Source organism: Dreissena polymorpha, chromosome 5 (assembly GCF_020536995.1).
Source record: "Dreissena polymorpha isolate Duluth1 chromosome 5, UMN_Dpol_1.0, whole genome shotgun sequence".
NCBI lineage: Eukaryota > Metazoa > Mollusca > Bivalvia > Myida > Dreissenidae > Dreissena > Dreissena polymorpha.
In genome coordinates, this window is record NC_068359.1 from 64,277,831 (window position 1) to 64,305,572 (window position 27,742).

Genomic DNA, 27,742 nt, shown 5'->3' on the forward strand with positions numbered 1-27,742 from the left:
TCAATCTTATCTTCCGTATGTTTAGAAAAAGGATTTTCAACTCTTCCTTTTTACGATTAAACAGTCAAGGCTGTTACAAAGAATATTTATTAACACCTTCATTAAACTTATAAACACTACATGTGTTTTTACTCCATTACCTCTGAGATACAAATTTTGAGGCATTATTTGAAGTCCCTTAGAAAGTTACATTTAATTAAAGACTTTTCTTACTATATTCAAGTTTTAAAGGCTTCATTTCCAACCCTTTCATCTGTGTAGTATCAAAATGTATCTGAATTTCGAAACAAACGCAAGATGTGCACATGGATTATTTTTTATAGTTGTGTATTTTGTACCTATGGTAATTTGCCCTTTCCCCAGAATAAAACCAGAACAGCGTGTGAGTAACTTGCAGTCTGTTCAGGTTTTGTGCTGTTTGCTGCTCATCAGTAACTAATGTTTGTAAATGGAGCCTTTTAAACTTGAATTTAGTAAGAAAGGTTTTAAATTAAATTTGATTTGCTAGGGACTACAAATGTGTCAAAATACATATCTAAGTGGTAAAGGGTTAAACACTTGGAATAAGTATATGTTGGAATCTGAAAATAGTGGATCGGTGTACCCACAAAACCAACAAAAAATGTCCCACAAATAATCATGAGATAACCCTTCAAGTTTTAAAGGCTTCATTTCCAACCCTTAGATACTTATGAGCAGCAAAATGCATTAAAACCTGAACAGACTGCGAGTTACCTGCAGTCTGTTCTGATTTTATGCTGGTTGCAAAAGCTATATTCACTTTGTTTCTTATGGGGGAAACGTTAACAGTATTTTACTTTACAGGGAAAAGTTTGTGGTAACAGACTACGGTCAACGTAACACTACCCACATAGAGGAGATTGAGACCCCCGAGAAGTATGCTAAAAACCTTCCCCTTGGCGTTCCAAGTGGATGTAAAAACCTCTTCCTGCTAGTCATCCTGGAGAATCATGAGAAGAAACAGTCAGAGGCAGTGTTCGCATGTAACACCACGTAAGTTAGACTTAAGCAGTGTTCGCATGTAACACCACATTAGTTAGTCACACAAGGTAATAGTCTACAGTCTGGAAAACAATGTAGGTCACCATTTACATGCCATACACGACATTTGTTATAAGTCACAAAATGTAAGTTATCGTGATAAGTCACTAAGGCACTGAGTGTGACAAATAAGTGATAAGTGATAAATTACCAATTGTAACATATTAGTGAATATTTGCTGACTGATAATTGAAAGTGATATGTCACTAAGTGTTATACATTAAACATTATAGGTCACAGAGTAAAGCACATTAGTAAAAAGTGAAGGAGTTTAACACATTATAGGTCACAGAGTAAAGCACATTAGTGAAAAGTGAAGGAGTTTAACACATCAATACTTTGCAAATTGTAATACATGAGAATTCAACGAGAATATCAAACTTGTAATACTTCAAAGAAAATATCACACTAGTAATTATTCTCAGAGAATATCACACTAGTGATAATTCCAAAATTATAGCACATTAGTAATAATTCACAGAGTAAAGCACACTAGTAAAATTCAGAGATTATAGCACACTAGTAATAATTGGAAGAGTGAAGCACGCTTGTGATTATTCACAGAGAATATAACACTAGTAATAATTCACAGAGTAAAACACACTAGTGTTAATTTACAGAGTATAGCACACTAGTAATAATTCACAGAGTATAGCACACTAGTAAAATTCACAGAGTATGGCACACTAATAATAATTCACAGAGTAATGCACACTGGTGATAATTCACAGAGTTTAGCACACTTGCAAAATTCACAGAGTAAAGCACACTAGTAAAATTCACAGAGTATAGCACACAAGTAATAATTCACAGAGTATAGCACACTTGTGATAATTCACAAAGTATAGCACAATAGTGATAATTCACAGAGTATTGCACAATTGTGATAATTCACAGAGTATAGCACACTAGTAAAATTTATAGAGTAAAGCACACTCGTAAAATTCACAAAGTATAGCACACTAGTAATAATTCACAGAGTATAGCACACTAGTGATAGTTCCCAGAGTATAGCACACTAGTAATAATTCCTAGAGTATAGCACACTTGTGATAATTCACACAGAGTATGGCACTCTAGTAATATTTCACAGAGTATAGCACACTTTTTATAATTCACAGAGTATAGCACACTAGTAATAATTCACATAGTAAATCACACTTGTGAAAATTCACAGAGTATAGCACACTAGTAAAATTCACAAAGTATAGCCCACGAGTAATAATTCACAGAGTAAAGCACATTAATAATAATTCACAGAGTAAAGAACACTAGTGATAATTCACAGAGTATAGCACATTAGCAACAATTCACAGAGTATAGCACACTTGTGATAATTCACAGAGTATAGCACACTTGTAATAATTTACAGAGTAAAGCACACTAGTGATAATACACAGTGTATAGCACACTTTTGATAATTCACATAGTATAGCAAACGTGATAATTCACAGAGTCTAAAATATTAGTGTTAGCATGTTAGTCAGTTGTTAAAGAGTGTCACTCATAAGTGATAAGTCACCAAGTTTAACACACTAATGATACATCATTGAGTGTACGTGTACCACATAAAAAAACTCTTCACCAGGAAATGAACTGAGGTGTTTTAATTAGCCTACATAGCTTATGTAAATCAGTTTATGCTACACAGTCAAAGACTGCATATCTTGTGGGAGTAAAAAGGCTTTCTTTTCTAGTAGTCTAATCCAAACCAGATTAACTGCATGTATGTGAACCTTGCTCTGGGGAAATTGGGCTTAATGCATGAGCCTAAATACGGCACTTTCTACCTAGACTCAAGTATTGTTAATTAGACACTAACTTTACATAAAAAAATCCATAAAAATAGAAAGTTTTGTCCCTAAAAAGCCTGTTCAAACTGGGACGACAATACACACATATGTGCTAAGCCTGTTTTTCCCAGTGTGCAAATCGTATTTATTCAGCATTTACTTAGTACTCTGTATCCCATCATGCACCGTTTGTATTATCTGCAGGAGTGACCGAGCCAGATGGTTGGACGCAGTGCCCAATGTGAAGGTCACGGATGACCAGAGAATCTATGAGGAATGGGGTAAGACAAGCACAGATAAATAAGTCGTGTTCTGAGAAAACTGGGCGTAATTCATGTGCGTAAAGTGTCGTCCCAGATTAGCCTGTGCAGTCTGCACAGGCTAATCAGGGACGACACTCAACGCCTAAAATTGATTTTCGGTAAGGAGGGACTTCCTCGAAATTAAAAATACCATAAAAGCAGAAAGTGTCGTCCTTGATTAGCCTGTGTGGACTGCACAGGCTAATCTTGGACGACACTTTACGCACATGCATTAAGCCCAAATTTATCAGAACATGACACAAATTAAAACTTGAAAAAATAAATCAATTTAGAACAATAATATTTCAATAGCATTAATATTTATGAAATTGCAAATATTTATCGAAATCCTTAAACTCGCTTTTTTACATTTTTCTGATGTACTCCAAATTTCTTTTCACAGGATATTTCTTGTTAATTCTTTTTTTAGAAAATCAGATTTTTTTTATATTTTAACTGAAATATGAATTTATTAAAATGAATAGTATCTATAAAATCATTATTATGGTGAGACATTTATTTTCAATAAAGGAAGATCCCTATACCACTTACAAGATAGCTTAGATTTGAATAACAAATCATTGGGCTCATTTGGTACTGATAGCCTTTGAGTTTGAGTACAAAGGTAAAGAAGGCCTCCGCCCTGTTTTTTTATCACACCCCATTTTCTGGTTCCAGACTGCCCACAGGTCCAGTGCATCAAGAAGTACATTGCTCAGGTACCAGACGAACTTGGGCTGGAAGAGTCTGATGTGGTGACCGTGTTCAAGAAACTTGAGGACGGTAAGGCGGCATTTGTCATTGGTTGTCAACCCTTTACCACTCTGATACAAACTTTGGCATATTTGTAGTTGCTTAGAAAATCAAATTAAATTTAAGACCACTTTTTACTAGATTTAAGTTTTAAAGGTTTCAATTAAACCCTAAGGAACTGATGAGTAGCAAACAGCATGAAACCTGAAAAGCCTGGGAGTAATTACTGGAAGGCTATTCTGGTTTTATGCTGGTTGTATTTAGCCATTTTCACTTTCTTTCAGAGCATGAAAGTAATCAAATGTTAATTTTCCTAGAAAGTGATATCGAGAGTTAACTGTTTTCTCTACTTCTTATCTTCTGTATAGGCTACACTATGTTCCATTTAGGCTACACTATGTTCTATGTAGGCTACACTATCTGCTATATAGGATACACTACGTTCTATTTAGGATACACACTGTTCTATATAGGCTACACTATGTTCTATATAGGATACAATGAGGACAGTTGTACACAAGTGTATTTAAACATAACTTGATGTGAAGGATTAAATAATGAAACAACAGATAATCTGCCAACACAAGATATCATATCAAATCCAACTTTATTGAGCCTTGTTCTGGGTAAACTGGTCTTAATGCATGTGGAAAGTGTTGTCCCAGATTAGCTTGTGCAGTCCGCACTGGCTTATAACAGACAACACTTTTTGCTTTACCTGTTCAAAGCAAGTCTCTTCTTAACAAAAATCTTAATTAGGCAAAATGTGTCTGGGGCAACAAGCATATGCAATAAGTACCATTTGCCCAGCAAAATGTGTCTGGGGCAACAAGCATATGCAATAAGTACCATTTGCCCAGCAAAATGTGTCTGGGGCAACAAGCATATGCAATAAGTACCATTGGCCCAGCAAAATGTGTCTGGGGCAACAAGCATATGCAATAAGTACCATTGGCCCAGCAAAATGTGTCTGGGGCAACAAGCATATGCAATAAGTACCATTTGCCCAGCAAAATGTGTCTGGGGCAACAAGCATATGCAATAAGTACCATTGGCCCAGCAAAATGTGTCTGGGGCTACAAGCATATGCAATAAGTACCATTTGCCCAGCAAAATGTGTCTGGGGCAACAAGCATATGCAATAAGTACCATTTGCCCAGCAAAATGTGTCTGGGGCAAAAAGCATATGCAATAAGTACCATTTGCCCAGCAAAATATGTCTGGGGCAACAAGCATATGCAATAAGTACCATTTGCCCAGCAAAATGTGTCTGGGGAAACAAGCATATGCAGTAAGTACCATTTGCCCAGCAAAATGTGTATGGGGCAACAAGCATATGCAATAAGTACCATTTGCCCAGCAAAATATGTCTGGGGCAACAAGCATATGCAATAAGTACCATTTGCCCAGCAAAATGTGTCTGGGGCAACAAGCAAATGCAATAAGTACCATTTGCCCAGCAAAATGTGTATGGGGCAACAAGCATATGCAATAAGTACCATTTGCCCAGCATGAGGCTTAAGTATTCAACCTACATACTGACATTTCCCTACTGTCATCTTTAAGGAATGTACAAATATATAAATGGGTTTTCATCTTCCAATTTTTGTATATAAATAAAATATATATATATGAATATAAAAGTAATGTTATATACAACATACATACTGACATTTTCCTACTGTCCTCTTTCAAGAACGTATAATTCAGTGGACTTATTATACAAGTCACATGCTGACATTTCCCTACATTCATCTTTCAGGATGGTACGAGGGTGAAAGGTTACGTGACGGTGAGCGTGGCTGGTTCCCCAAGGACTGCACCATCGAGATTGAGAACGCTCACGTGCGTGCACGTAACATGCGCATGAAATATCGACTTCTGTCTAGAATGGACTCAACTTGAGGCCAGCTGAAGATATCAAGAGGGAAAGCAATATCTGTCTTAGATTGTGACCTTGAATCAACTAACTAATTAATTAAAACATTGCAAAAAAAAATGTTTGCAAGCCCAAACTTGAAATTGAAAGTTTTTGCATGGGATCATAAAGACCTCATTAGGCCAGCTGCAGATGTCAGAGAGAGAGCTATGGGTGTCTGAGATGGAATCAATTTGCTGTGTGGTTCAATGATTGAAAAGAACTGTTTGATAAAGCAAGCTTAAATTCTAATGTTTTTGAATGGGATCATAAATATGTTAAGGTAAGATAAAGCTGAGAAACCGAGCAAGTGTTTTGGAGGTCCGAGTTTGGTGCTGTTTTTTCCAGTTTGGGGTTGACAATGAACCTGTACGGGATTTACCAGATTGGGGTTGACAATGTACCCGTACGGGATTTACCAGTTTGGGGTTGACTATGTACCTGTCCGGGATCTATCAGTTTGGGGTTGACAATGTACACATGGGATTTATTAGTTTGGGGTTGACTTAATAATGTACCCATACAGGATGTATCAGTTTGGGTTGACTATGTACCCGTATGGGATTTATCAGTTTGGGGTTGACTATGTACCCGTACAGGATATAACAGTGCAGGGCTTGCATTCCTGTGATTGATTTGTGGTGACTGCTAGGTTATGATGACTGGTCGTAAGCAGTGGTGCTGATGGTGGTTGGTTGCTGCTGATTATGGGAACTATAGCAACATATCTTAATCACCCATTTGTCCACACCATGCTTATTTCAGAGCCAGTGTGTGCTGCCTGGCAAATCATCCGAAAAAAACAACAGGCCTTAATTTCATATCAAGAAAATTGGGAGTGGTGTTAACATATTGACTCAGTTATTTGTTAATAGTTATTTTTGTAAGCTGTTTTGCTATTTGTTGAACTTCATAGTTGTGTCAAAACCATTTAGGAATTTATTATATTGGTATTTTTATTACCTGAATATGGATGTTACTGTTGTACTCATTTGAATTCGATAATGAGTAGTGCTATTTTAGACAAAGCATGCCAGCTGATTGTTGTTTTACAAGTGTGTGAGTCTCTTTCTGGGGAGACCAAATTTTCCCATTCAGAAGCAAAGTGAAAATGGTATTGTGCAAACAGCATAAAACCAGAACAACCTGCGAGTAACTCGCAGTCTGTTCAGGTTTTATGCTGTTTGCTGCTAATTGGTATCTAAGGGTCAGAAATGAAGCCTTCAAAACTTGAATCGAGTAAGTTTGGTCTTTAAGTAAATAAATTTAACGTTCTAAGGGACTACAAATGTACCAAAATACGTATCTAAGTGGTAAAGGGTTAATTGTCATCCAAGACGAGTGCGTGCAGTCACAGTTCTCCCAGAGATAGGCTCTAGTAGTTATGTGCTGTGTTGCTTTTGAAATATTACAAATCTGCCTCTCATGATAAACCTCAAATCTATTAAAATCTGAGATTATAGGCTTGTGCTATTTATTCTTATTAGACTGTCTTCTTTTCAATTTGCATTCATAAACGGTTAATTGTTCTTAATGTGCTTTTCAATGGTAAATATAAATGTATATAGAACTTTATTCTCATCAAAATTCATTCTTTAATACTGGCCTGTGCCATTTGAATGAGAGATTTGTGTGTTCAGATCCTGTCTTCACAAGACCTTGGATTGCAATTGTGTTTAAGTTTATATTTTAAAGTGTTTCTGTATAAAATCACTCAAAATTTCATGTGGACTAATACTATGTTGTTCTTTTACCACTATTTCACCTGCATTGTACAAAACATGAGTCTCAATCTGGGAAAATGGGGTTTATTTTATGTGAGTAAAGTGTTCTTCCAGATTAGCCTGTGCAGTCTGCATAGGCTAATGAAGGACAACACTCTAACCTAAGCTGTGTTTTCGTTTAGAAGAGACTTCCTTTAACTCTTTCAGTGCGGGAACCGAATTTTGAAGGCCTTTGCAAACAGTTTGGATCCAGATGAGACGCCACAGAACGTGGCGTCTCATCAGGATCCAAACTGTTTGCTATTCTGATAGTATTCTTTGGAAAAAAAATCGAAGAAAATGCTAATTTTAGAAATTCAGCAGAAGACATTTTAGCAGACGACAAATTTCCCATCATGTAAAGGGTTAAGCAAAAAACCCATGTAAACCTCTGTAAGCAGAAAGTGTTGTCCCTGATAAGCCTTTGCTGTGAGGCTAATCTTTGACAACACTGAATGCACATGCATTAGACCACCTATTCCAAGATTGAGGTTTAAACCTTTGCATGCTGGGAAATTTGATGTCTGCTAAAATGTTGTCTGCTGAATTTCTAAAATTAGCATTTTCTTCATTTTTTTCAAAGAATACTATAAGAATAGCTTACAGTTTGGATCCTGATGAGACGCCACGTTATGTGGCGTCTCATCTGGATCCAACTGTTTGCAAAGGCCTTCAAAATCCGGTTCCAGCATTGAAAGAGTTCAATGTAATGTGTTTATTGACCAAGCCCCTTGATATGCTGACTGTGTACATGTATAAACACAACTTTCACATTCCAACTGCTGCCTATATACTGCTGTGATGTTCCTCAATGTACTAACGCGATAGGTGCTTCTATTTTACATATCATTGTGTCAAAAACTACACAAAACTATCAACAGTTCTTCTGTGTTCTCATAAAGTATAGTGGAAACATCAAAGATTAATTCAGCATTTTTGGTTTTCTAGAGTGTGGTCGAAATTAGACATTAGTTTATGTCGTTAAAGTTTACTGTTAAGTCATAAATATGTAATTTATGTTTAGTCCTGTAGTAACATTAATGTTGAGTTTACTGATTTCATTATCTATATAATGTTATAATTAACCCTTTCCCACTCAGAGTCAAAGTAAAAATTGCTATGTACAAACAGCATAAAACCAGAACAACCTGGGAGTAACTCGCAGTCTGTTCAGGTTTTATGCCGTTTGCTGCTCATCAATATTTAAGAGTTGGAAATAAAGCCTTTGAAAACTAATGAATTGAAAAAGAAAGGTACTTAATTAAATTTAACTTTCTTTGGGACTACAAATTCATAAAAATATGTATCTAAGTGGTAAAGGGTTAACAATTACAATGTGGACCCTAATGAACTTTCAACAACGGCATCAGCCTGTGCATCCCTATGCAAGTGCCAGAAACAGATAATCTGCCAAATGTAAAAGGTTTGACATGTTCTGAATAACCAAAAGTTTATCCAAGCAAGCTGCAGACCTGTTTTTCTCTCACAGGTATTGGTATATGCCTCTGTGAACATTCCAGTTGACTTTGTGCTAGAATCATTATTATATAGTTGTGTCACATGACTTTGATATCAAGTGTACTGTAACAGCAGAGAAGAAATTTTTTCATACTAGCAACTTTAAAACGATGACTAGAACTTTTCATAAGATGTAGGTGAAAATCTTATTTTGTTTACTCTTAATTGTTTCTTAAAAGGGATATACTGTAAATATGTAGAAAAAGTAAGCCATTATTTTGGTTGCTGGAGCATTTCAGCATATCAAACCCATTCAGTCTAGTATACATGAACACTACCTAGTTATTCTGCTTTCTATAAAAATCTTTTGGATAAGTATAGTACAAATGCAGATCATGATTTATTTAAAGATTTGTACATAATATAAACCAATTTGTTATTATAAACTGAAATCTATAAGGAGGAATGATATTTTATCAGTTTATGTGTAGTATTGATTAACACTATATGCAAACCAAGTCAACATATAATTTACAGGTACTGAATTTGTTAACTCCTGGCTATACCTTTGGTGTGCTATTTGCACACAAGTCTGTGAGAAACATACTTACTTACTTTTAGAGTGTAACAACACTTCTGGGCTGGTTTAAGTTGATTTGTTTTGTATTTTGTTCTTGTTATTTGTATTCTGTTTATATACATTGTATATTGTTCTGTTGCTTGCTTTCTTGTTCTGTTGCTTGCTTTCTTGTTCTGTTGCTTGCTTTCTTGTTCTGTTGCTTGCTTTCTTGTAAATAGAATATTTCATAATGTGCAATACTATATTGAAATGTCACTGTACTTTGAATGACTATGTACATGTACACAGATTCAGAAATTCCTATTAAGAATGTTTGACATAATATAAGTTTGCTGCATTAACCCTTTCCCACTCACAAGCAAAGTGAAAATGGCAATGTGCAAACAGCATAAAACCAGAAAAGCCTGCGAGTAACTCACAGTCTGTTCAGGTTTTATGCTGTGTACTACTCATCAGTATCTAAGGGTTGAAAATGAAGCCATAAAAATCTTAAATATAGACAGAAAGGTCTTTTATTAAATATAACTTTCTAAAGGACTACAAATGTGTCAAAATACATATCTAAGTGTGTAAGGGTTAAAACATTTCAGTTATAAAAGCTTGTCATGTTAATTATGATAATTGCAAAAAAAACTCTTTTTAACCCAACCTCTGGTTACGTTTAAGATCTACTTTTGCCACTCTAGCTGTTATATTTTTTCTTACTTCTTGCCTATATGTTAGTGTTGAACTGGGCAACGGTTATATCAGCCTTTGCATTCATACTGTTTTCCTTCTTTCCATGTAATACCTTAGATACTTGTAGCTGGAATGCATCTTTTATGTCTACCACTACTATAGTGGGGGACATATTGTTTTTGCCCTGTCTGTTGGTTTGTTGCTATGCTTGTTTGTTTGTGCAAACTTTAACATTTGCCATAACTGTTGCAATATTGAAGATACATGTAGCAACTTGATATTTGGCGTGCATGTTTATCTCATGGAGCTGCACATTTTGAGTGGTGAAAGGTCAAGGTCATCCTTCAAGGTCAAAGGTCAAATATATGGGTCAAAATCGCCTATTTAATGTACACTTTTGCAATATTGAAGATAGCAACTTGATATTTGGCATGCATGTATATCTCATGGAGCTGCACATTTTGAGTGGTGAAAGGTCAAGGTCATCCATCAAGGTCAAAATTCAAATATGGGGACATAGTGTTTCATTTGTACTTACAAATTGGTTGATTTTCTAGATACGAAAACTTAAGTTGGATCTTATAAAGAAATCACAATTATTTTGCAGAAAAATTGTTAAAGATTGTGTAAACATAATTATTAGTCAAGTTATTTATGGTTCCTACCAATCAGTTTACTTTTTGGTTACTGTTTTATTATTATAAACATGTATAACAAATATATGTTATTGTATAACAATGTAATAAAAGAATGAAATTCTTTGTAATTTGTGTTATTTTGTATTCTGTTCAAGGAAAGGTTCATTGCCAGAAGTGTAATACCCCTTGAACTATGTAGTTCACAGAATAGATTGTTTGCAAGGCTAGAGTGTTTACAAGGCTAGTGTTCACAAGACTAGAGTGTGTATAAGGCTCCAGTGTTCACAAGGCTTCAACCTTACCCTACAAAGGAAAACTTTCCCAAACCCTTTGAGGCCATGTTTTTTCAACAGGCTGGAACTATTTTGATTCTTACATGGTTGGCACACAAGTTTTATTATAGGGATGAAAATGTCCACAATATTTTTGTTTAAATTGATCTAGTGACCTCATTTTTAACCCCCAGTAGCCCAGTTGTTAAGTTGTTGGGGATATTCATGTTACAAATGTTCTGACCAAATTTCATGAACATTAGGCAATACGAGTTGCCTCTATAGTGATAACAATGTAAATGTTGTGACATATTACACGAAGGACGATAATGCTTTTACAAAAGTTCACTTTGAGCAGATCAGGCTGCAGTTTTTAGATCACTGTAGCACACTTTTTTAACCCATTTATGCCTAGTGGACTCTCCCATCCTTTTAAATTGGATCAATTTATTTCCAAAATTAGGGATGTCTAGTACCAGTATATTTATTTCTATATTTAGATTTTTTTTCAGAAATTCCTTTAAGCAAACAGCGCAGACCCTGATGAGACGCTGCATCATGTGGCGTCTCATCTGGGTCTACGCTGTTTGCCAGGGCCTTTTTTCTAGACACTAGGCATAAATGGGTTAAAGTAAACTGCATCCAGTGTAATGAGAGTAAACTCCAACACTAATGAAATAAAATCTAATATGATTGTCTATTCCATCATTAATCCCACACATAAACATGGTACTTAGAAGCAATTGAAGATTATTTGTACCTCAAGAATACTGGATATCAGACTAATTGAAGAAAAAACACAAATTTCTAGAAAACTAAACATTTATTTTGTATACAGATCTATAGATCATTGCAAACATTTAAACAATCATAAAACATTTTCATTTAGAGCAGGAAACTGGTCATGGTAATTCTAATTCATCATCATGACAAACACTTCATAATCCTACAACCTTACATGTACAAGGCAAATACATGACTCAACCCCTGATATTACCATAAAGACGTACCTCCTTCTTAGGACAACAGACAGTTTACAGGGTGCATGATCACATGACTTTGTGGAAACCAGAAAGTAGTGGGGGTTTTCAAATATTTTTTTCAAACAATTTTTCTATTTTTATGCTGCTAATGGCAATTTGAAATACATCAGAATTATTTTTATTTAATTTGAATGTGTTCTTGTTCAAAAATTCTATGTGTACTGCATTCATTTATAGGGCTACATGTATGCTTCACGCAAAGTAAAATTTTGTCACCCATTGCAGACGTATTCAAGGATTTATTCTTGTACCTTAAGATATCTGCATAAACTGCAAGAAAAGCTGTCTTTTATGCACTAAAGATTTTTGCAAATGAATTTCAATAACTGCAGATATTTGCAAAAATGAAGTTCTTAAAGGTGTGATTACATTCTGTCCAGCCCATGTGTTAATGCCTGAAAACCCCATTGATTCTGCACCCTGTTAAGAAGACTAAGATTCCTTCCTCTCTTAATTACTTTACTTTTCATTAATTTATCAATTAGAGGGAAAACAAAGTATTTAATTAGGCAAGATTCACTTCAAAATTACAAATAAGTACCCACCAACAAACTTAAAGGCAATATAACCTTCAAAGCAAACAAAACCCAACAATTTATGACTATTCACACACATACAAATGATTAATAATTCACATGCAATAACAAAGTCATTGGGAAACAAATTAACATTTTAACAGTACATTTCCGGTAAAACAAAAGACACAAGCTCTGTTAAGGACTTAGTTTAAACCTAATTATTTTAGCTCGATTGGATCAAAAGCCTAAGACTTATTTGAAATGCTCTCGAGTCCATTTCCTGGGACTAGAACCAATACTTGGTGTCTAAAGGGGAGATCTAAAGAACGCTCCCACAATGGGGATCAAACCCGTTACCTCCTGCTCACTAAAAAGACACCATATCCACTACACCATGACTTAACCCTTTCAGTGCGGGAACCGAATTTGAAGGCCTTTGCAAACGGTTTGGATCCAGATGAGACGCCACAGAACGTGGCGTCTCATCAGGATCCAAACTGTTTGCTATTCTGATAATATTCTTTGAAAAAAATCTAAGAAAATGCTAATTTTTGAAATTCAGCAGACGATATTTTAGCAGACGAAAAATTTCCCAGCATGCAAAGGGTTAATAGATGTGTCAAATTGTTGTACCAGATAAGCCTGTGCAGTCTGCACAAGCTTATCAGGGACAACACTTGCAACTAATATTAATCCTTCTGTTTAAATGATATTTCTTCAGAACAAAAATCCAGTGGAGGTTAAAAGTCTCACCCCTGATTAGCCTGTACAATAAGCTTTCATCATATGCATTAAGTATAGTTTTCCCAAAACCAGGCCTAAACTATATCCAATATCAATGAAGCATGTTTATTTTTAGTTACAGTGATTACCTGACACAATGAGTGGTAGAATATGCCACAACATGTGAACTGACTGCATGCAAGTTGAACTGTACAAGGACAGGAAATATTTCTTTCATTGTGCACGTATTTCATGTACACCTCAATAAACCTGCATTGACTTTCCCGTATTCAATCAAGCTTATTCTTCAAAACTATCACCATACCCTTGCGTATTTTCACATAAGCAGTTAGTCATACTCTATCAATGTTTTTCATTCATAACTCTACAATACAAATACTGGACCTGTTTTCCTGGAATGTTTTGATTGAGGAAAAAGACATTATCAAATTAATGCCACATTGATGAACTTACTCAATGAATTACATTGGTGAAATGGATTTCACTGCTACAAAGTGACAAATGCATTTAATTTGAGCAAATAGTGCATGTATCCATAAAAGGCGGCTAAACTGAGGATTCAAGGTCAAAGATAACAGCATTCAAGTCTATCTAAGAGTTCAATCACATCCTTATCCTTAATGCACTATCATATCTTGTCATAGGTTTTCATAGCAAAACAATAAGAATGATTATACACGTTTCTTTATTTTAATTTACTTCTATTATTATTGCATTTTTTGAAAAGAAAACAACTCTTGCAATCTTCATCAAAAATATTCCAATCTTTGTGAATACACGTTTACTCGCATGATTAGTATTATTATATTTTATGAGGATTTTCTGGTAAGCTGAACTGCCAGAGAGAAGATCAGTAAGATAAGCTATACAATACTATACAATACTATACAATACTATACTATACAATACTATACTATACTATACTTTACTATACTATATCTTGTCTAAAACATATCCCCCACGCAGGGAAATATATATGAGCTGTGCTCAGTGAAAAAGGGGTTTAATGCATGTGCGTAAAGTGTCGTCCCAAAGAAGCTAATCAGGGACGACACTTTCCGCCTAAATTTGAATTTTGCTAAAAAGACTTTCTTTAAACGAAAAATATCATAAAAGTGGAAAGTGTCGTCCCTGATAAACCTGTGTGGACTTTGCAGGCTAATCAGGGAGATACTTTCCGCATAAACTAATTTTTTGCTAAGAAGAGATTTTCTTTAAACAAAAAATATAATAAAAGCGAAAAAAGTCGTCCCTGATAAGCCTGTGCGGTCTTTAAAGGTTAATCTGGGATGACACTTTAAGCACATGCATTAAACCCCTTTTTCATAGAGCATGGCCCATATAAATTCTAGTCTACAAGAAAGCCCACACAAGAAACTATCACCCAGTGCAGGACTTCAATGTCCCACATCAATATACATGAGTATTTACAAAATTTACAGCAAGACATGACAAAATCTCGAAGCAAATAATAAATATTACTCTACAAGGAAAACATTATATTTTCTGAGTATAATATTGCAACATTTAAACTGGAAAAAAATAGCAAACATTGTACACACAAAATTCATTTCGATTTAAATTCACTTGGAATACAATTCCACAAAATGCTATATGTGTAGTTTATAGCAAATTGTAATTATCATCATAAACAATGCCATGTTTAAAAAGGAATAACTAAAGCAACATTTAAACAAGAGCTGTCAGAGGACAGCGCGCTTGACTATTCGAGTGCTTGACAGTATAATGTAAGCCATCAGGGGATATTGTTCATATTTAATAAGGTCAAGGTAATATAGTCATATTCAAAGTGGAAGAGGACCATAATTGAAACATATTGATCGCTTATGTTTTAAAGAAGAGGTACATTATAGACGCTTCTGAGTTCAGGTATATTTTCCACAATCTATTGAACATTTGTAAAGACATAAAACAAACTAATAAGATTATATTTCAAGTTTGATAGCAATAGCTTGGGTGGGATAGTTCTGCCAAAATGCCAGTCAGAACTTTGCCTGCACAGTCCCTTTATGATAGTTAGTAAGTGTTGCAAGTATAAAAACAATAGCTTTGATACTTAAGAAATAAAGTGGACCTATACACAAAATTTAACATTTTCAATTTTCTAAGTATACAAAGGAACATAATTCTGTCAAAATGCCAGTCAGAGTTATCTTACTTTGCCGACGCCGGGGCGAGTAGCATAGCTCTCATTTTTCCTTGAAAAGTCGAGCTAAAAAGGATATTAAACATATCACATAGAACAAAACATGGAAGTTGTAGTTCGAGAATTGTTTTAGAAATATTTACAATGTAAGACAAGTTTGTGTCTACTGGTCTGGCAAAAAGGGACTTCATGCATGTGTCATCCCAGATTGAACTGTGCAGTGAGCACAAGCCAATCATGGCAAACAATTTGCCCCTTTTTTAATTTTTTTGTTTACAGGAAGTCTCTTGTGAACAAACATCCATTTAGGATAAAAGTGTCCATTTGAGGACTGCACAGGCTAATCTGAAACAACATTACACGCACATGCATTAAGCCCTGTTTTCCCAGAGCACAGCTAAAATCCAGTATATCTTGCTTAACCCTTTGCATGCTGGGAAATTTGTCGTCTGCTAAAATGTTGTCTGCTGTATTTCTAAAATTAGCATTTTCTTAGATTTTTTTCTAAGACCACTATCAGAATAGCAAACAGTTTGGATCCTGATGAGACGCCACATTCTGTGGTGTCATATCTGGATCCAAACTGTTTGCAAAGGCCTTCAAAATCCGGTTCCAGCGCTCAAAGGGTTAACTCTGATGCAGGAATATGACATATATATTGTTTATTGTTGGAACACTCTAAGGTAATACAAGACACTAAAAATGTAGCACATGTTATTTAATGACATTAAATGTTCATAAACAAATATCAATTATTAATGAACTTGATTTTCAATAATGTAAGAAAATATCATCTGTACCCAGTAATTCCTCCATTTTAAATTTTCTCAAAAGTGTCAAGATAATAAGAAAAAAAAAATCAAATGCACAAATAGGGTAGCATCTGTGTTAACAATTGCAATCGTTCACTTAAAGTGACAGCAAGCATATATTATAATCATAAAACTCCACCATCCTAGCTCTGATTATGTTATGTCAATTAAGCATGATGCAAATATGACATATTTGATTTACATACATTAACACAGTTTTATGTGAAGTTGGAATAAGACATCAATTTGGGAAAGTATTGAATATTTAGTTTTACAAATAATAATTAAAATATAAACTTGCATGTATAATAACATCATTTAAATTGATTTTACTACAAAACTGGATTTTTTTATAGATTTAAAAACATGAGGGCCTGAAGGCCCAAAATCCCTCACCTGAGATAACAAGATATTATTGGGACAAATCTTCTGACCAAGTTTCATGAAGATCGGAAAATAAATGTGGCCTCTAGACTGTTAACAAGGTTTTACTATAGCCATATAAGGAAAAATGCCCCGCCCCCTGGCAGCCATGTTTTTTAACCAACCGGCATCATTTTTTAACTCTTCCAAGATATTATCGGGATGAATCTTCTGGCCAAGTTTATTGAAGATCGGACACTAAATGTGGCTTCTAGAGTGTTTACAAGATTTTACTATAGCCATATAAGGAAAAATGCCCCGCCCCTTGGAAGCCATGTTTTTCAAGCAAACATAATTATTTTCAAACTCATCCAAGATATCATTGAGACCAATCTTATGACCAAATTTCATGAAGATTGGACAATAAATGTGGCCTCTGGAGTGTTAACAAGGTTTTACTATAGCCATATAAGGAAAAATGCCCTGCTCCCTGGTGGCCATGTTTTTAAAGCAACCAAGACCATTTTGGAACTCATCCAAGATATCATTGGGACAAATCTTCTGACCAAGTTTCATGAAGATCGGAAAATAAGTGTGGCCTCTATAGAGTGTTAACAAGGTTTTACTACAGCCATATTAGGAAAAATGCCCTGCCTCCTGGCAGCCATGTTTTTCAACCAACCGACATCATTTTCGAACTCATTCAAGATATTATTGGGATAAATCTTCTGACTAAGTTTCATGAAGATCAGACAATAAATGTGGCCTCTAGAGTGTTAACAAGATTTTACTATAGCCATATACGGAAAAATGCCCCGACCCTTGGCAGCCATGTTTTTCAAGCAAACGTAACAAATTTCGAATTCATCCAAGATATAATCGAGACCAATCTTCTGACCAAATTTCATGAAGATTGGACAATAAATGTGGCTTCTAGAGTGTTAACAAGGCAAATGTTGACGCCGGACGACGGAAAAAAGGTGATCACAAAAGCTCACCATGAGCCCATGAGCACAACGGTGAGTTAAAAAATCCTAATAAAATGAAACTGCGGCGCATGAACACAGTTTAAAAATACAGTTCAAATTATTTAAAAAAAAACAATCACTGTTAATGAAAAAGTCATAGAAAATTGCTTATTAAGCTTGAAGTATACATAAAATAGTACAAAAATAAATACAGATCATGAAATGAATAGTTTGTTTGAGAAAATCATCAAAATGATGCCCATTCCCAGTTTGATGTCTTATTCCAAATTCACATAATACAGTGTTCATTGTATGTGTTTGGAACAAAAAATATGTACAACGCGAATTGCATAAGTCTAAAAAGTATCAGCAGCTAACGTAAAACATTAATTGAAGTAGAGATCTTGGATTGCCAAAGGTTCAAGATGCTGAAGTACTCACAAGGGGCAGGTAGGAAAGATGAACTATACTTGTGACATTATCCGGTACTTGTGACATTATCCGGTACTTGTGACATTATCTGGTACTTGTGACATTATCCGGTACTTGTGACATTATCCGGTACTTGAATAGATATTAGTCATGCTCTGGCTAAAAATCAGCTAAATGTATGTGCAACTTTGTGCGTCAAGTGTAATTTCAGATTAGCCAGTACAGTCTGCACAGGCTTATCAGAGAAAAACACTTTCTGCTTTAATTTGATTTTTGATAAAAGGGGACTTCAAACCAAAGAGAACAAAAAAGCTGAAAGTGTCATGGCGGATTAGCCTGTGCAAACTTCACAGGCTAATCTGGGATGACACTTTACTCACATTCATAAAGCCCCATTTTCCCAGTGCTATACTAAAATATATATAGGGTCTTAGTCTTACACATGTAAATAAGAGTTTAAAGCAAAGTTAATTCATTTGCCCTAGTATTGTTTCAAAAAAAAAATAATTCTCAATTTTAAAAGATTTCTTCCTTTTCGTATTGAACAACCTAGAAGAACATAATGGGGACACAAAAAGGAGCAGAGTGCAGCACCCTTCTATTTCACTTAAAGTCTAGCCCTACTCAAGTTAAGTGGATATCAAACAGATTGGCTGTTACAATCATTCCAGTGTATGAAAAACTGACAGAATACCAGATGCACCAACAAAATGCCAGTTTGTATGTGTTATTGACCTTGCTTGAGTTCAAATCAAATTAACAAAATTAATCAAGATATGTTTGTGGATTCAGAATAAAAAATAATTATTTAACCGCTCTGGGTAAACTGGGCTTAATGCTGAAAAATGTTATCACAGGTTAGCCTGTGCAGTGTGCACAGGCTCATCAGGAACGACACTTTCAGCTTTTATGGCATTTTTTTGTTAAAAAGAAGTCTCTTCAAATAAAAAATCAAGTTCAGGCAAAAATGGGTCATCCCATATTAGCCTGTGTAGACTGTACAGGCTAAAGTGGCATAACACTTTACACACCTGCATTATGCCCGATTTTCCCAGAACAAGTCTGAATGAATGTTCTGTAACAATTTAAAATTTGCATGTTTCCATGACAACTGTGTTCACACGAAGGTGTGAGAGCGCACAATCTTGACTGTTTCTGTGGTGTCCACGTCCGTGGATACAGACACCATGGAGATGGTTCCCGGTCCCATGTCGCCAGTCCCACAGAACTCTTTCATGGACTGAACACTGTACTTCACCTGTAACGGGAACCAATCCAGTAAACAGAAGCAATGATATCAATAAGCAAGGGGGTGGAAACAAGCCAAAGGCCCTTAAAATGTGTGATGACCTCCAGGGGTGGCGAAATCTCAAAAAACTATACTTGTCCACGGACAACCATTTAGGAAATTTAACTTGTCCGTTGCTGAACTACACTTGTCTGTTAATGTTTATATAAATTATAAACGCATTTATTGATTAATGTTAAATAATTTGGAATATATCAAAATGAGTATGATTTGCTTGTTTTGTTTATAGTTGTATTGCAATGGTACATTCATTATAGCAGTATATTATAAACAATATAAAGACTTTCTCAAACTTTAAATCTTGCAAAGCTAGTGTTATTAAAACATATGCTGAACATAAGTACATCGTAATCTTAACAAATTAAACTAGTCCAATATGTGGACCTCATCAGACTGAGGCTCCACTACTGGTAGCAATTTGATTATCATCAACTGGTAACCATTGAAAATCTCTGAGCCAAGTTTCTTGAAAAGTTCTGGTGCGTTTACTTAGATCATATTTTTTATCATAATCTTTCTTAGTTTTTTTGGGACGTGGACTGCTCAAAGCTTCGGGTTTCTGCTCCGTTGTTAAAGATTTTAAAAAACAAAATGTTCCATCTTTACCATTAAAGTCGTCTTAAATAACAAGGTAGACCGTGTTTTGTTATCTTAGTTTGATACTTTTTATTTCCGTCTGATTGTAAAAATGAAGAAACCAGTCTGTACACTGTCTAACAGTCAGGCCGAATATTGAAAATGCGGCATGCTCCCGGTCTCTTACAGAAGGGATCACTGCGCAGGAGAGTGCCCATATTTTAGCTTGATTGCTCCGCAAATAGCACTGACAATGTAATCGCGTGTCAACATCGGTTGTAAAATTAATTACGGCTTTAATACAATGTATATTTTTGTATACCTGGACCCGACTTTTAAAAAACTTGTTGTCCACGTACAACTTAATTGAAAAAAATCAGTTGCCCAGACAAGCAAATGTACGACTCGGGCAACTTGGACATTTGATTTCGCCACCCCTGACATCTAGATTTTCAAACCAAAATGAGTATTGCTAATTCAAATCCAGATTTGTATTTGCTAATCCCTTATTACCTCCCGTAGAAACTCATTTTGTTGTCCGTTAGAAAAATTAATAAAATTTACAACCCTTTTAACTAGATTGAAATTTAAAAGGCTTTATTCCCAACCCTTAGATACTAATGAGCAGCAAACAAAATAAAACCAGAACACTGCCAGTAACAGTGTTACTCGCAGGCTGGTTTGGTTTAATGATGTTTTCATAATGTATAGCCCTTTTCTTATTTCTTCTGAGTGGGAAAGGGTTCAGCTTTACCAAAATGAGTATGTGGCTAATTCAAATCCAGCTTTGTATTTGCTTATCCCTTTTTACCTCCCTTAGAAACTCATTTTGACGTGTCTGTTGTCTGTTAGAAAAATTAATAAAATTTACAACCCTTTTAACTAGATTAAAATTTTAAAGGCTTTATTCCCAACCCTTAAACACTAACAAGCAGCAAAAAAAATAAAACCAAAACACTGCTAGTTACTCGCAGGCTGTTTTGGTTTCAGGTTGTTTTCATATATAGCTATTTTCTTATTTCTTCTGAGTGGGAAAGGATTCAGCTTTATCATAATACTGTAAGTGAAGACCAAATTTCTGACCTGAATCTTGTAAGAAAGGTCTTTTATTTTATAAGATTTTCTAAGGAACTGCAAATGCGTCAAAGTTTGTATCATGAGTGTTAATGGTTTAAGTCTAAACATTATACTGAATGTGAAAACCCCTAACGCTGACCTGTTCCATGCCACTGACGACGGTCTTTCTTGCGACATGGGCTGCATGGGAACTAGTCTCCTTGATGGACTGGATCTTCATACTGCCTGCGTCCTTGATTTCACGGATCTTCAACGAGCCTGCGCATTGACATGGGATCATATTTAACATGCATTAGTAAATGTATCGGTATGCTAGATCTGTTTTTAGTCACAGATTGTATACGTTGATAAAATTATTTCAAAATAAGAAGGCAAACCTACTTCTCACCCTTGAATGTGTCTGTTGTAGAAGACCACAAATACAAGTAAATTCTTTTCATGTAAGACTTAAGTTAATTAAAATGTCTATGCTAACAATCAGTTCCAATGAATATCAGTGAAAACTTCAGTTCAATTATTCTTGCAAATATTGATTAAAATTTTAATTTAAAAACTATGAACAAAACTATTTAAAAATTCCAAGGATTAATCTGCTATTTGGCGCTGTCTACAAATTAGCAAATAGAAAAAAATATCAATTTTATTGTCATATATCCTAATAAAGTATCCAAAATCATAACAGTTCTGTTGCAACGAAATTTGAGACTGGGAGAGTCCTGAGAGTGAGGCAAAATTTACATTTTCAGTAAGCCCTATAATACAACAGTAATACATTGTAGCTGAACCACTCACCTGTATCGGTGATGGACCTCACACTTATTTCCAAAAATTTAGTCAAAACAACAACTATTACGTAATCTCTCTCTAAAGGGACCCAGCCCCTTTCTCAAAAAGCGTGAAAAAAAAATATGTGAACCACCCACCTGTATCTGTGATGGACCTCACATGTGACCGGACCTTCTCAATTTTCTTGCCAGCCCCGTACTTGAGTCGAGACCTCACTTCATCCAGCTGTGACCAGATGTCCTGTGACCCCTTTCCTTGTTCCTCTGTCTCCCCAGGGGTCTGACACTTGCTGGGAGAGCCCCTTACATTCGGAGAATTCACAGGGACCTCTGGGGGCGACCCCGGATCACTAGGGCTGGGAGATTCGTCCTCATCGTCGTCGATGTATCCTATGCTTTCATTATGAGCGTAAGTTACTTCAATATCACCGTTATCAGTTTTGTGTTTGCTCACAACATCCAGCTCGTCGTGAGAACAGCAGCAGCAGTTGCAACCTTGGGAATGGCAGTATTTGTGGACGAAAAGACGCAGGAGTCCAATGATCGTTCCAAGGCCTAGAATTGCACCTGAGGTATAAGCACCAATGAAGACGCTGCTTATGTAAACAGCTTTCAGCTCTAATCTAATGGCAAGACTGACAGACATGTTTGAACTTCCAACCAAATTTTCTGCCACACAAATATGCTCCCCAGAGAAGTAACCTCGGAAAGCATGAATATGCAAACTGTTGTTGGAATCGATAAACACTTCAGATGTGAGAATTACGTTCAGTTTGCTGTAAACTGCGTTTGAAACCATGTGGTCATATTTGCCAGGAAACATGACCTTGCTTGAGTCATGTGTAAACATGTCACCCCATGGCGTTATCCAGTACACGACTCTTGGCAAATCCCCACTGACCTGGCAATCTAGCGAAAAGTCAGACTGATATAGCACTTCAGCATGTTGCGAAATGCTTTCCACAGTAGCACCTCTACATGGCAGAGTTGACACATTCAAATCCCTAAACTTAAATCCCATAACTTCTGCGGGGCCAGCGCATGTCGTCTCCCCCTTAAAGACCGTTTGATTACGATGGTACACCTCAATCAGAGTTTGCAAGGCACACGTGCACTGGAACTTATTCCGGCTGATGTCCACGCTGGCAAAATTAGACAACAGGTAGGAAGAATCGTTTGTGATGTAGCTCAACAAGTTATTGCTCATATCAAGAGACCTTAGAGAGGATATGTTTAGTCCTAATAAGAAATTCTCCACTTGTTGCAACATGTTACTGTTAACATTTAATGTTTCCAAGTTATGAAGACCATTGAAGCTGCTTGATTGCAAATTTCTTAAACTATTTTTGTTCAATTTAAGTGATTTTAAAGAATTTAGTCCTTGGAATAGTTCCTGTGGTAACTCTGCTAGTTCATTTCCATCAAGATTTAATTGTAGCAAACTTCCCAACCATCGGAACGCCTTTGGCTCTATATACTTTATTTTATTCCCAGATAAAGTTAGCTCTTTAAGATTAGGGAAGTGTACCAAATCATTTTCTGAGATTTTCTTTAAAGGAATATTTTTCACTTCAAGTGTTTGCAATTTTGAAAATATACGTTTGACATTGTTGTCTGTAACTGAGACTCTTTTGAACAACAAATCGTACAGAGAACTGTCATCACTTCCTGACAAAGTGTTGCTATGGATACTCAGTTCTAACAGTTTCCATGGTGAAAAGGTGTCAAGCTTGTAACTGGCAGAACTTTTGAATGCACAGGTTGCTGTCATGTCATCATGAAAGCACTGACATCCTTGAGGGCATGCTATCACATGGTGACCATCAGGGCCTGAGGTCGATTGTTGTACATAAACTGCCAGGCTCAACCTTAGGACGCAAGCAAGCGCTAACAGGGTAAATGAGATACCCATTGTTAGATGAGGCTTGAACAAACTTCACATCCAGGGCGCCTACAAGAAAGGACATCAGATTAAACATACAACAAGAGATGTGTTTGCCAATGCCCCCTAATGCGCCGCTTTGAAGCCATATATATGACCTTTGACCTTGAAGGATGACCTTGACCTTTCACATGCATGCCAAATATCAAGTTGCTATCTTCAATATTGCAAAAGTTATGACCAATATTAAAGTTTTGGGACACACACACACAGTGACACACACATACAATGACAGACAGGCCAAAAAACAATATACTCCCTATCATTCGATCCGGGGGCGTAAAATACACATTTTTAAAGAAATGTACTGGAATTATTTGTTAGGGATTTCAATTGAAGCAGAATCCTGCTTTAACCCTTTGCAATTTGTCGTCTGCTAAAATGTTTTGTCTGCTGAATTTCTAAAATAAGCATTTTCATCGATTTTTTTCAAAGAATACTATCAGAATAGCAAACAGTTTGGATCCAGATGAGAAGCCACGTTTTGTGGCGTCTCATCTGGATCCAAACTGGTTGCAAAGGCCTTCAAAATTCGGTTCCCGCACTGAAAGAGTTAACATTTTGATGCAAGCATTTAGCAATTTTATCACGTCTCACCCTCGATGCAAATGTTACGGGAAAGCTAAATCAAACATTAATTGTTTATAACTTTTTACCACATAGATACGTATTTAACTTTTTTGATTCTGACATTTCTAGTCCCTTAGAAAGTTACATTCAATTAAATACCTGTCATACTTAATTCAAGTTTTAAAGCCTTCATTTTCAACCCTGGTACTGATGAGCAGCAACAGCATAAAACTAGAGCTGTAACGATTCACCCATCATTCGATTCGATTCGATTTCGATACCAAATGGTCCGATTCAATTATTTTTGATTCGATTCAAATTCAACTATTCGCTGCTTATTTTGCAAACTATTTCATGTTTGGTTTGTCCAGGGCATGAATTAATATGTTTGGTATTTGTTATTAACTTATTAAGTTGTTCATTTAAAGTGTTTAATTTTTTTAATAAAATTTAAAAACGCAACATTGTTTTATAAGTAACAAATTTATTGAACATAACTTCCTGGTGAGAGCGCTTTTCAGCGTGGTTGAAGAAGCAATTTTACCGGCTGATGTAATGCTCAGCGTGTTATTCATTCATTCATTGGATGCCAAATTGCTATTAACCAATCACAAGACGTATTACAAATGACAAGAAAGTTTAGACGACGGATTCGGAAAGTAAGGTTTAAAATGGCAATCAATCAGGATTAAAGTGAATCGAATCGAAATTGGCCGTATTGGTATCGAAATCGAATCGGCGGCGTTGAACAGGTTTTTCAATGCATCGAACTGAATCGTTACAGCTCTACATAAAACCTGAACAGACTGGGTGTTACTCACAGGCTGTTGAGTGTTCTGGTTTGATGCTGTTTGCACATAGCCATTTTCACTTTGCTTCTGAGTGGGAAAGGGATAATACAAATTGAGTTAAATGGCAGTGTTTAAATAATGTTAACTAAAACAGATTTGAAAGGAGTTTAATCAGTATTTACTAACAATATAAGTCTGTGCATCAGTATTTTGACCCCTGAAATATTCATCTGACCCCTTTCAAAGAGAGACCAGAGTATATGCCCTATATCTTTAATGATGTATTTAACATGTTTTTAGTGCCACAATATTGCCTGCATATGTGACATATAGCTAGTTGTATTAAGGAAAAACTACAGGTCTTCAAATACTAAAAATAAACAAGAGGGCCAAGATGGCCCTAGTTCGCTCACCTGAGAGGAGTCGGTTCATTCAATCTTTACCAAACGTCAAACTTGACCTAGATATTGTCCAGACAAACATCCTGGTCAAGTTTCATCATTATTGAACCAAAACTCTGGCATATGGAGTGTTTTTGTTTCTGTAAGATTTGACCTGGTGACCTATATTTTGACTTGACATACCAAACATCAAACTTTGCTTACAAAAATAAATATTATTACCAAGATTCATAAAATCTGAAACAAAATTGTGACCTCTAGAGTGTTAACAAGGATTTTGTATAATATAATGAAAATTTGGACAATCTAAGGGCAATAATTATGTGATATATATAAAACAAATCTTTGTACCAAGTTTCATGATGATTGGGCAAAAAATGTGATTTCTAGAGTGTTCACAAGCTTTTTTTACTATATAAAAATAAGAAAACTGCCCCTCCCCCCCCGGCAGCCATGTTATTCAACTGACCGGAACCATTTTCGAACTCAACTCTCATATCAAGGAAACAAATGTTCTGACCAAATTTCATGAAAATTGGACCAAAAATGTGACTTCTAGAGTGTTCACATGTTTTAACTATGTACATATAGAAAAAATGCCCCGCCCACTGGCGGCCATGTTTTTTCACCGATCTGGACCATTTTCGAACTCGTCCGAGAAATCAATAAAACCAATGTTTTGACCAACTTTCATGATGATTGGGCAAAAATTGTGACTTCTAGAGTGTTTACAAGGTTTCTCTATAGCCAAATAAGGAGAACTGCCACCCCCCCCCCTGGCAGCCATGTTTTTCAATTGACCGGAACAATTTCCGAACACAACTCTTATATCAAGGAAACAAATGTTCTCACCAAATTTCATGAAAATTGGGCCAAAAATGTGACTTCTAGAGTGTTCACATGTTTTTATTATATACATATAGAGAAAAATGCCACCCCAACTGGCGGCCATGTTTTTTCACCGATCTTGACCATTTTGAACTTGTCCGAGATATCAATAAACCCAATGTTTTGACCAACTTTCATGATGATTGGGCAAACATTGTGACTTCTGGATTGTTTACAAGGTTTCTCTATAGCCAAATAAGGAAAACTTCCACACCCCCGGCAGCCATGTTATTCAACTGACCGGAACCATTTACAAACTAAACTCTCATATCAAGGAAACAAATGTTCTTACCAAATTTTATGAAAATTGGGCCAAAAAAGTGACTTCTAGAGTGTTCACATGTTTTCACTATATACATATAGAGACAAATGCCCCACCCACTGGCGGCCATGTTTTTTCACCGATCTGGACCATTTTCAAACTCGTCCGAGATATCAATAAAACCAATGTTTTGACCAACTTTCATGATGATTGGGCAAAAATTGTGACTTCTAGAGTGTTTACAAGGTTTCTCTATAGCCAAATAAGGAAAACTGCCCCGCACACTGACGGCCATGTTTTTCAACGGACCGGAACCACTTTTGAATTCGACCAACATATCATTAAGGCAAATATTTTGACAAAATAACATGAAGATTGGGCATGAAATGTGACTTCTACAGTGTTTACAAGGTTTTTATTTTTTTGACCTAGTGACCTAATTTTTGACCCAGCATGACCCGGTTTTGAACTTGATCGAGATATCATTTGGAAAAATCTTCTGACCAAGTTTCATGAAGATCGGACATGAAATGTGGCCTCTAGAGTGTTTACAAAGCAAATGTGGACGACGGACGGACGGAAGACAGACAAAGACCGGTCACAAAAGCTCACCTGAGCAATCAGGTAAGCTAATAAATACTTAAAATTCATCAAAATGCTCTTACAAATCTCAGATCTTAAAATCCCAATTAACTTCCTTGAAAGTTAATCTTTTTTATGAGATAAAATAAATTACTAATTAGAGCCTGTTGTTTCATTTAAGATTTATGTATCCCTGGAACCTTTCATAGTAGCTTTGTCAAAAGTTTTATTGGCTGCTTATTTTTAAATAAATAAATCATAAATAAATATTTTCCATTAAGATACTATTTTGAGG

At 35.7% G+C, this 27,742-nt stretch overlaps 2 protein-coding genes across 3 annotated transcripts in view; one reads left to right on the forward strand and one right to left on the reverse strand.

The window, feature by feature from the left end:
- Nucleotides 1-9,775, forward strand: part of LOC127831281 (rho guanine nucleotide exchange factor 16-like) — a gene marked incomplete at its 5' end in the record, with an annotated part of 46,373 nt that extends 36,598 nt beyond the window's left edge. Inside the window, 4 exons of the mRNA XM_052356257.1 lie at nucleotides 826-1,014; nucleotides 3,060-3,136; nucleotides 3,836-3,940; nucleotides 5,673-9,775. Coding sequence (XP_052212217.1) covers nucleotides 826-1,014; nucleotides 3,060-3,136; nucleotides 3,836-3,940; nucleotides 5,673-5,815 — 514 coding nt within the window. The remainder of the gene's footprint in view (nucleotides 1-825; nucleotides 1,015-3,059; nucleotides 3,137-3,835; nucleotides 3,941-5,672) is intronic.
- Nucleotides 9,776-12,021: 2,246 nt separating this feature from the next.
- Nucleotides 12,022-27,742, reverse strand: part of LOC127881972 (leucine-rich repeat and immunoglobulin-like domain-containing nogo receptor-interacting protein 1) — a 35,483-nt gene continuing 19,762 nt past the window's right edge. For both annotated transcript variants that reach the window (XM_052430253.1, XM_052430254.1), the window contains exons 2-4: nucleotides 22,150-23,962; nucleotides 21,366-21,484; nucleotides 12,022-19,522 (exon numbers count right to left, since the gene is read on the reverse strand). In XM_052430253.1, the coding sequence (XP_052286213.1) occupies nucleotides 19,382-19,522; nucleotides 21,366-21,484; nucleotides 22,150-23,923 (2,034 nt within the window). In that variant the 5' untranslated portion in view covers nucleotides 23,924-23,962 and the 3' untranslated portion in view covers nucleotides 12,022-19,381. The remainder of the gene's footprint in view (nucleotides 19,523-21,365; nucleotides 21,485-22,149; nucleotides 23,963-27,742) is intronic.